The 11,066-nt window shown below is 40.6% G+C and overlaps 1 protein-coding gene across 1 annotated transcript; it reads right to left on the reverse strand.

Moving 5' to 3' along the window:
* Window positions 1-2,483: 2,483 nt before the first annotated feature.
* Window positions 2,484-3,446, reverse strand: LOC136751731 (olfactory receptor 2AT4-like). The gene has a single exon (XM_066707523.1). The coding sequence runs from the start codon at window positions 3,444-3,446 to the stop codon at window positions 2,484-2,486; it is 963 nt and encodes a 320-aa protein (XP_066563620.1).
* Between the last annotated feature and the right edge of the window lie 7,620 nt (window positions 3,447-11,066).

Genomic DNA, 11,066 nt, shown 5'->3' on the forward strand with positions numbered 1-11,066 from the left:
ATTACAGTTATAAGAATGAATACGGCTTGTTGAATGCCTTAGTTTACAGTTATGTTTTATCTGTTTATTTGGAATTGAGCCAGATGAGTCCAGAGGATTCAGTAACTCGATCACTGAGAAGCAAGATCAGACATTTGTCATTTATTCTTTTAAATGTTTCATCTACTATTTGTGAATAAAATTGGTGCTTGTTATTCCTTAATAATGCCTCTGTTGAGTGATTTGAATATACAATCAATTCTCCAAGTGGCTACTGCACATTTACTTATTTAATATTAAATGCATTATTTAATTAGGCTTGGTTCTATTGAGCATGTATAAGACATTAGCTTTTTAAATAACTGTGTGTATTGGATAATACAAACTTTAGAAATACTCTGTCAAGCTTCCCACATCCGTACCTCACAGGGATAGAGAAAACAAAGCATTGACAAAGTGTGACTGCAGTTCTGCTCTTCTGCAATATATTTCTACACGATCAAGAAAGGGCTCTGAAAACACTGAGGGTTACAAGATGAGGACAGCGAAGGAACGAGCAACACTGGATACAGGATAAGAGCAAAGTATACTTTTGGGGATTGACATTTGCAGATCAAAACACGGATGGACCGACGTTGGACTGACGGCGGGTCATCGTCATTTTGCTCATTGGGCCAACGTTGTCGAGCAAACCTTGGCCCAATGAGCAAAAAGACGGCAGCCCCAAGTCATTTTCCAACGTCGGTCCGACCACTCATGATCAGTCGGGCCGATGCTGGCCCAATGCTGCCATGCTATCTGGGTACCCACTCCTGGCATGGTTGATGACACCTTTTCCCACAGCAAATCCATCATCACAGACCTGCTACAACAATACACATGGAAAAACAATGTATATTATTGAGCTTATCAATGGGCTTCTGAAGAGATGCTTTGCATGCCTATTTGCATGTGGAGCTGCAATGTCCATGAAGCATAATATTGGCTTGTATTGTGTTGGATAGCATTGCTATCTGATGCACAGTTAATCTCTGCGGTGAAAATGAATATCTTCCAGTGCTCCTTGCTCCTATTGAGATTCCAGGCCAGCTTGTCTATAGTCACATATATAGACAGGTGACAAAATACAGGAAATAAATTAAATAAATAAACCTGAATAAATGAGTGGAAGAACATAATGAATGCAGATACCTCCAAACAGGTGTACTACATGATACAATTAAGCAATTAATAACATTCTATCATGCTCTGTGGCATGTATTCAAATGCTGAGCAAGCCCAGCTAACCACGATTTTGGATCAAGATAGCAAGAGGAAGGGATCTAAGTGACTGAAAGAGGGGTCATTATTGGGGCATGAGTGGCACGAAGACTGCTCAACTGGCTAATGTTTCAATAGTGGGCGTGTGCATGTATGGCGTACACCAAGAGAACGGCACAGGCCTGACTGCTTGACCCCTGCAGTGAGGGGGTCTGGAGGCTCTGTTATGCTGTGGGGGGCATTTTCCTGGCTTGTTTTGGGTCCACTTGTCCCCTTAGAGGGAAGGGTCACTGCAAATCATTAAATGTTATTCTGAGTGATCACCTTTATCCTATGGTGAAACATTTCTATCCTGATGGGAATGCCCCCATCCACAGGGCACGAGGGTCACTGAATGGTGTGATGAGTATGAAATTGATGTGAATCATATGCTCTGGCATTCGCAGACATCAGATCTCATCCCAATTGAACACCTATGGGAGATTCTGGACTGACATCCATGCTCTCCACCACCATCATCAAAACACCAAAGGGTATATATTTTGGAAGAATGGTGTTCCATCCCTTGAGTAGAGTTCCAGAGACTCGTAAAATCTATTCCAAGGCGCATTGAAGCTGCTCTGGTGGCTTGTGGTGCCCAGCACCTTACCGAGACACTTTATGTTGGTTTTTCCTTTAATTTGTCACCTATCTGTACATAGCATGTACTGTATTGGATTATTGTACTGTTCAAAATAAACCATTAAAACAATTGGATGCAAATGCAGCCCTAGTTGTCTGAAGAAGAGAATACTACCTGTAAGAAAATGGATCCTCCTGTAGAAGTGACTCGAACTAAGACAGTGATTTATTATAGATTTATTGATTGTCCAACTCCACCTTCCAGAGTGACATCCCCACCCACCAGAGCATCCAATAGCAGCTGCCTATTAGCATACAATGTGACATTGGAGCCTCACCCCACTCTCCCACATTCCAGGGTAGCGGCTCTGATTCCCCTCAACCGTACCTATCTGAGGTGATTAACTCAACCCTCTCAACAGCATGCTAGACAGACTGTCTCCTTATATATTGATTTATATTTTAAAAGCCTATTTTGAGGTTCTAATATGCATTTTCAATAGGGATTACACACAAAAATATATTTAAAATATAACCCATAAAAATCTTAAAAACCCATCCTTGACCACTGGATTAGGAAAACATCATCTTCTGTAGCACACATCACAGGGGGGTTAAACCTTTCACTTGCTACCTGGGAAGATTTTGCCCTTTTTCAGCATTTTCACCAAGCTGCCCCTGATCTCTTTAGTCCTCAGGCAGTAGATAATCGGATTCATAAGGGCAGGGAAGACATGCTGAATCACAGACCCCATAACACGCATGTCCACTGAGGTCCCAGGTATCCTGTAGGAGATGAAGACCCCTGCTGTCGTGAGGAAGAACACAGAGATGACCAGCAGGTGTGAGCTGCAGGTGGACACGGCCTTGGCTCTTCCCACTGAGCTGGAGATACGCAATACTGAGATAAGGATCTTCACATAGGACAGCACGATGAAAAACAAAGGGATGAGAAGAACACTCAGCGAACAAAATAAGCCAACATAGCTGATTGAGAGAACATCTCCACAGGCCAGGCGTAGCACTCCTGAATAATCACAGTAGCATTGGAGAACTCTATTGGGTCCACAGAACTGCTTTGTGAGTGCCAGAATTAAAGAAAGGGTTGGGATCAGGAACCCTCCCAGCCAACAAACAACTATGAGTTGTAAAGTGAACCTAATGGTCATCCTGGCTGGGTAGTGGAGTGGGTGACAGATGGCCACATACCTGTCATAAGCCATGAGCAGTAAGTTAAAGCTTTCTGTACACACCAGAACCATAAAGAAATAGGTCTGGGTGAAGCATGCTGAGAAGGAGACAGTATAAGAAGTAGACCTGAAGACAGCTAGCATAGTGGGTACAGTTGTTGTACAAGAGGTGATGTCAATAATTGCCAGGCTACATATTGTCAGGTACATGGGGGTGTGGAAGCATCTATGTGCCGCCAGTGTGCAAATAAGGAGAAGGTTCCCCAGTAAAATTAGGAGGTAGACTGTCAGGAACACAGCAAACAGGATGGCCTTGCTCTCTCTGTCCTGCAGTCCAGGGAAACCAACAATAATGAATTCACTGACCATTGATCCTGTGTAGTTTATATCAGCCATGGCTGTTCAAATCAGAAATAAGAAATTATCCTGCAATGCAATATAAGACATATACGTAAATATATATTATGTTTTAACTAAGACATGATGAGGCATATTCTGGTATGACATAAAACCCTAGCAGGAATTAATAGTGAGTGGAGTTAATCATCAGAGGCAAATCCTCCAAAATATTTGTTACTCTTTGTATAGAATTTAAATTCCCAAACATTATGCAGATACAGAGAAATATATAAAGTGTGTATTTTTTTTGAGTTTTTAAAATGCCATAAACCTACCTTATTGTTGAGCATGTAGCATGCTACCACTGTCAACCATACTTTGTTTGTTGTGTTTTTTTTGATGTGGATACTGTGTTGTGTTGCTGCTCTGTGATTGTTATTGCCGTTTATTGTTTCTGCTGTATTGTGTTGTTACCTTGTTGTTTTGCTGCCATTTTTTTTAAATATAATTTTGTTTTATTTATTTCTAATCCCTATTCCTGTCCCTTCAGGAGACCTTTTTTCTCCTGCCACACCATTATAGTAAATAAGAATTTGTTCTTAATTAACCTGCCTGGTGAAATAAATCTTGGAAAAAAAAAGAGAAAAGAGAGCAGTCAATGTGACAGTTCTTGCTTCCCTGGTAACAATGTCTTTGTAAGGTGTCTTACCTCCAGCAGTGGTGACTGACCATACATGTGAAATGCCAGCAGATATACAATTAGTCACTCTTAGTAACTATCATTAATGTTCCATTATTGTGCACAGTTATTAGCAAACATTATTATTATTTTTAAATATGTACATATATATTTTTAATATATCTTAAAATCTGGTATTTTTCAATATTTTAAAATATATTGTTCTGCAAACAATATTCTATCACATTAAGTAACAGCAAAAGCAACATATGTAAGAATATAACAGCAGAGGTTGCACAACCCCTGCAAACATATTAAAAACGTTATAAAATAATTAAATTGATTCACATGTAATCAGTGACATGAGCAATTAGAAAAGTTGCATTATACAGTGCTGTGGGGTATATTATTTGGGAGATTAACATACTTGATTCTGTCTCTCATATTGAAAATGTTGGCATGTTTACAAGTAGTGTAATAATGTAAGACAACACTGATCTGCTCTGAAGAGGAGTACAGGACACTTACCGGCACTGACAGCCCAGTTAGACTGAAGCACTGGATTGAGGACCTGAATTGAACACACACAGCTTTATACCAGGTCCCAGTCCACTGGGGCTCTACAGGCTGTGTTGAAAAGGCAATTCAAGCAATTAGTTCTACTCATTAGTCAGTCACTGAGGACTGCATGTTTACATCATGCAACATTTCTAAAGAAAAACACTGACATCGTGAACAGGAGACTTTTTGGCCCTTTAACCAGTTTGTTTAAGATGGGAATAAAAAATACAAGAGTAAAACTATATTGTGTGAGTTGTGCTGAACATCTACTGAGGAGCGTAGAGAAGCTACAGCTGTGTAGAGGAGTTCAGGGAAACACTGATGGGAAAACAGACACATTTCAGGAGCTAATATTGTACTGTTCAAAATATACCATTTGCCTTATTGAATCCAGTCCAGCTGCTGTGTTGCTTAGAGTAACAAGACTGAAGGAAAGGTGACCTAGTTTAGGACATTGGAGGTGGAGTAAGTGAGTCAGAGAGGTGTCAACTGATGGCAAGAAACTCGTCATAAAGGTATTTAAGAAGCGAGGCAGTTTGTTACGAACTCTCCCTTTGGTCTAGGATCTACTGGTAGAAAGTGTGGGGTGGAAAGCACAACATAACATGCCTGCACACGCAACTGGGGAAAGTGTGGTGAGATGAGGAAGTGGTGGGGAGACAGAATGGGGCCACGGACAATGCGGTAAAATAATAATTCATTCATTCTGAATGACAAGCCTCCTGCTGGAGAAAACGGGAGTGGTGAAGTAGTCACAGCACCTCCTCTGATTGGATGATAAAGGACAGCTAGAGACCAATGATGAGTGATGTGGGAAGAACAACAGACCTGAGAGAGAAACAGAGTGCAAATGAGAAAACAACGACACCACACAGACCGCACATGCGTGGGGTCGTAACACAGTTAGAAACATGCAGCCACTAATGTATCAGGTTTGCAAAATGATTGCCTTCCTGGATGAATTCATCCAAGAAGATTTCATTTGTGAACGTTGTCGGCATGTTGAAGTCCTAGAGATCAAGGTCCGTGACCTTGAGGCCCAGCTTGTTGATCTGCACTGTATTAGTGAAATGGAAGAATTGGTCAATCCACCCATGAATGAGATGGTGTGCACGCCAAAACCTAGGAGTGTTGAGACCTTAGAGCAGGAATGTGTAGAGAACTCCTGGGTTACAATAGGTTGTAACTGCAGAAAAGGGCGTACACAACCCCTAGAGACATCCTAAGAGCTAGAAATGCCCAACAGGTTCCAACTGCTGGACACTGAGTTGGACAATGACAACTCAGAGGGTGATGGGAGGGCAGAGCACCACGGTGCCCACTCCCCGCCAGAACAGGGAGGTAGTTATAGTAGGAGACTCGATTCTTAGAGGTTTAGATCACACAGTGTGTTCTAGTAAGGAGAACCGCATGGTGTCTTGCCTCGCTGGTGCTCAGGTTGCAGATCTCCCTAAACTAGTAGCCAGGGGGAATCCACTGGTCATGGCCCACATTGGAACCAATGACATAGAAAAATGTAGGGCAGAGGTTCTGCAAGACACATTTAAAGAATTAGGAAAGAAACTAAAGAGCAGAACCTCCATGGTTGTTTTCTCCGAAATACTTCTGGTACCACGTGCCAGGCAAGGGAGACAGTCAGAGATTAGAAAGTTCAACATATGGCAAAAATCATGGTGTAGGGAAGAGGGCTTTAGATTTTTTGGACATTGGTCTTTCTTCTGGGATAGATGGGACCTGTACAAACCGGACGGTCTACATCTAAACAGAAGGGGGGCTAATGCATTGGGAAAGCAAATGTGCAGAGATATTGAGAATCTTTTAAACTAGGGACCAGGGGGACAGGGAGCTCTAACTATGGGACATGTACCAGTAATTAAAGAAAACAAAGGGAAACTGCTAGTAGGAAAGTCCTGAAATGCTTGTACCTCAATGGCAGGAGTATAAGGAACAAGATGTTAGACCTAGAAGCCACAGTGCTGGCAAATTAGATCCCAGTAACGAAACAGAATCTTTGTGGGTTAAACTTTTGAACAAAAGATCTGGAAGATTAGTGGTAGGAGGGCAGTTGCTGACAGTGTTTTTCATTTGAGGGGGCAAGACCAGCCCCCCTAGAACCGGCCCCGCAAATACACATTCTAATGTTGGTCAGTTAGTATAGTTACAATTTGTACAGGTGAAGTGAATAACACTGATAATCTCGTTATCATAGCACCTGTCAGTGGGTGGGATATATTATGCAGCAAGTGAACATTTTGTCCTCAAAGTTGATGTGTTAGAAGCAGGAAAAATGGGCAGCGTAAGGATCTGAGCAACTTTGACAAGGGCCAAATTGTGATGGCTAGACGACTGGGTCAGAGCATCTCCAAAACTGCAGCTCTTGTGGGGTGTTCCCGGTCTGCAGTGGTCAGTACCTATCAAAAGTGGTCCAAGGAAGGAAAAGCGGTGAACCGGCGACAGGGTCATGGGCGGCCAAGGCTCATTGATGCACGTGGGTAGCGCAGGTGAACCTGTGTGGTCCGATCCAACAGACAAGCTACTGTAGCTCAAATTGCTGAAAAAGTGAATGCTGGTTCTGATAGAAAGGTGTCAGAACACACAGTGCATCGCAGTTTGTTGCGTATGGGGCTGCGTAGCCGCAGACCAGTCAGGGTGCCCATGCTGACCCCTGTCCACTGCCGAAAGCGCCTACAATGGGCACGTGAGCATGAGAACTGGAAGAATGGAAGAAGGTGGCCTGGTCTGATGAATCACGAGTTCAAGGTGTTGACTTGGCCACCAAATTCCCCTTATTTTGTTTATTTTACAGTTGTTTTACTGACTACATAACAAAATGTAATTTATTTAATTGCAGATTTTGAAGATTTCAGACTCGTTCACACAAAATACATAAAAACAAGAGTTCAAAGAAAGGAGAAGGTTTGAAACAATAGATGGGAAATCTTTTGTTGTTCTTAAAGTTAACAGATCCAATTTCACTACAATTATACAGAACAAAAAAATACATTCCTTGCAAAATTGTGTAGTGCTGCTGTTGCACAAATAATTGCACACACCCTATCTGGAGCCATTCTGATTTCTCCATGCAAGATGTGAAAACGCCTCTTCCAGACTCCAATGCATCTCTCCACAGTGTTGCGGGTTTTGCAATGAGCCTGGTTGTAGCTCACCTGTGCAGGACTGTGTGGGTTCAGGTATGATGTCATCAGCCACGGTTTTAGGGGATAACCACTGTTGCCAAGAAGAAAGCCCTTCACAGCACCAGTTTCAAAAGATAACTGGATGGAACTATTCAGCAAAAGTCTTGAGTCGTGTTGGGACTGACGATGTTGGGAAATCCATCATTTTCAAAGCAGTTTCCTTTTAGTATTCTAATTTTGCTTGGATCTGTTGCAATGCAACAAACTGCGTGATCTTTCTTTTCAGAGCCAGTGAGACTTGGTGGACAGTCCTGCTAGCTGATGACTTGTGAATTCCCACAACGTCTCCCACTATATTTAAAAAAACTGACAGTGGAATAAAAACAAATAAGCCACACAGCTGAATAACTGCAGGAATGCTGTGGCTTCTGTTGGTTGCAGGCTCCATTTAAGCTTTTAATCCTGTCTACTCTGGGTCAGTGAATTAGCTGAAAACATTTCTTAAGTATTTAAGTTTGTTTCACTATACTTTATAGCGTAGCTTCAATAGAACACAAGGAAAAAGACTAGAACAAATGGAATACAAGTTAGAAAGCACAAACAGAACATGGCCATAGCATTCAAATAACATTATTTTGTTGTAAAAAAATGAATTTATACAAAACATGAATATAAATTGTACACATAGAAAAATATATACAAAACAGAATTATTCTATACTAACAAATGTATTATTATTATTATTATTATTATTATTATTATTATTATTATTATTATTATTATTATTATTATTATTACACTAAAAAAAAGGCTTCTGTCCAGGATCAGTCGTGCATAAGCTTCATGATCACACAAAACAGAGGAATCAAACTTGCATGACAATAAGTAAACAAGCATCGGAACAGCGAAAACAAATTCACATCCATGAAAAAAATAGGTATATAAACTGTAATTATTTACATACATAAATAATAACATAATTATCCAGTGCAAGATCCTGTCCTCAGAGATGCAGCTTTCTGCCTCAGATTTCCTGCTGTCATCATTTAAAAAAATCTGCAGTACAGCCTCTTCAGCAGTCATCCCTTTATCCTCAAAATGACAAGCACTGAGCTGCATAAGCCAATGCTTTCAAGCCTCTAATGAGGATACACCTACCATAAAAGAAAAAAGGCAAGGATAGTATGAAAGCTGAAAATCTCTTCTTTCCATAGCTTGCAGCACTGACTAATGTGATGCTAGAAAAACAGGCAAAAACTGTCTGATGTGCCGGTGCATTAAAATATATGGGGCAGAGCCAGGAGGATTAGGATTAGGAAATTAGAATATCTTCTATTCCAAAACATCGTATTTTTGCCTGTGCAACAGGCCTGTTTATTTTGTACCTAAACCTAAGTCTAAGACCGTTTAAAAAAAAAAAAGCATTTAAAACCTTTTGTGCAAGGCTTATAATTTCGGCTGCTGTGTGTATCCAGATAAAGGGGACTCGGAGATCACCAGTGACTGGGTTCAGTCTGGGGCCGGTGACATCAGTGACTTCACTGTCTCCAGTTTCCCTGAGCACCCGGCTGTGAGACTCCAGGAGTCTTACGAACTACCTCAAGCAGCCACTACTGAGGAGAACACAGGACTGAGCCATTGCGGGGAAAAGAGGTTTTGGAAATGTGCTTTACAGTTGCTTTAGGTCATGGTGTGTAATTGGGTGCAGTGCTTCACAGGTCCAGACCCACAGTGTGTCACAGTCGAGTGAATGTCGGTTATTTGAAGTGGAAGGAGAACTAAACAATAAAATTAATAAAATACTATTATCATAATCATAATATACATGCCAGCTTACTTGTGTAGAATTTTTATTTTCGAAATTATCATGTCAAAGAATGATCACAACAAATACATTGGGAATTCATAAGCCTTAATCAGTTTAGAACAACAATTCATCCCTTATATAAACCACCAGTGCTGCTCCAAAACACATTTAAATGACCTCTTCATTTCTTCATGCTCCCTCCTGTCTCATGGGGCTCCTCAGTGTCAAGGAATCCACTCTTCTCCCTATGTGTCCTACTGAAAAGCTGTCTTGGCTGCTCATGGGAAATAAACATATATTTAAGAACATGAGAACATAAGAAAGTCTACAAACAAGAGGAGGCCATTCAACCCATCACGCTCATTTGGTGTTAATTTGAATATATTGTAACAATGCATGATGTTTCTATTTGCCAAATAAAATTATATCTTTGTAAAATATTTTAAATAGGTTTAAGTCTGTAATCTATATATATATTCATTTATTTTCACACGAGAAAACATAAACAGGGATGTGAAAATATAAACAATCACAGAATTAAACAATATATCTCAATATATAAGGAATATATTATCAAAACATCAACATAGTTTAATATATATTACCATATATTGTAATTTATGTGGAAAATATATTACAGTATCTTGTAATATACTTTAAAATATATAAATTGCAGTTTTTGTATATTGTGATATATTTTGTGAAATACATTAATATATTTTCAAAACATTAAATATTGAAATACATAATACTGCTGTGTGTGTGTCCAGGCCAGGCCACAGTCTGACTCAGAGATCATCAGAGTGGGGGTTAAGTCCAGGCCCAGTGACATCATTCCCTCCCATCTCCCTGAGCGCCCTGCTCTGAGACTCCAGGGGCCGGTTGCACAAAAGGTTTTAAGAAAATTGTTTAGGTCTTAGACTTAAATTTAAGCCCCAAAAAAATAGGCCTGTCGCACAAAAAAAAAAAAAAAAATATATATATATATATACACTCACCTAAAGGATTATTAGGAACACCATACTAATATTGTGTTTGACCCCCTTTCGCCTTCAGAACTGCCTTAATTCTACGTGGCATTGATTCAACAAGGTGCTGAAAGCATTCTTTAGAAATGTTGGCCCATATTGATAGGATAGCATCTTGCAGTTGATGGAGATTTGTGGGATGCACATCCAGGGCACGAAGCTCCCGTTCCACCACATCCGAAAGATGCTCTATTGGGTTGAGATCTGGTGACTGTGGGGGCCAGTTTAGTACAGTGAACTCATTGTCATGTTCAAGAAACCAATTTGAAATGATTCGACCTTTGTGACATGGTGCATTATCCTGCTGGAAGTAGCCATCAGAGGATGGGTACATGGTGGTCATAAAGGGATGGACATGGTCAGAAACAATGCTCAGGTAGGCCGTGGCATTTAAACGATGCCCAATTGGCACTAAGGGGCCTAAAGTGTGCCAAGAAAACATCCCCCACACCATTACACCACCAC

The sequence above is a fragment of the Amia ocellicauda genome, chromosome 6 (genome assembly GCF_036373705.1).
Source record: "Amia ocellicauda isolate fAmiCal2 chromosome 6, fAmiCal2.hap1, whole genome shotgun sequence".
Classification (NCBI taxonomy): domain Eukaryota; kingdom Metazoa; phylum Chordata; class Actinopteri; order Amiiformes; family Amiidae; genus Amia; species Amia ocellicauda.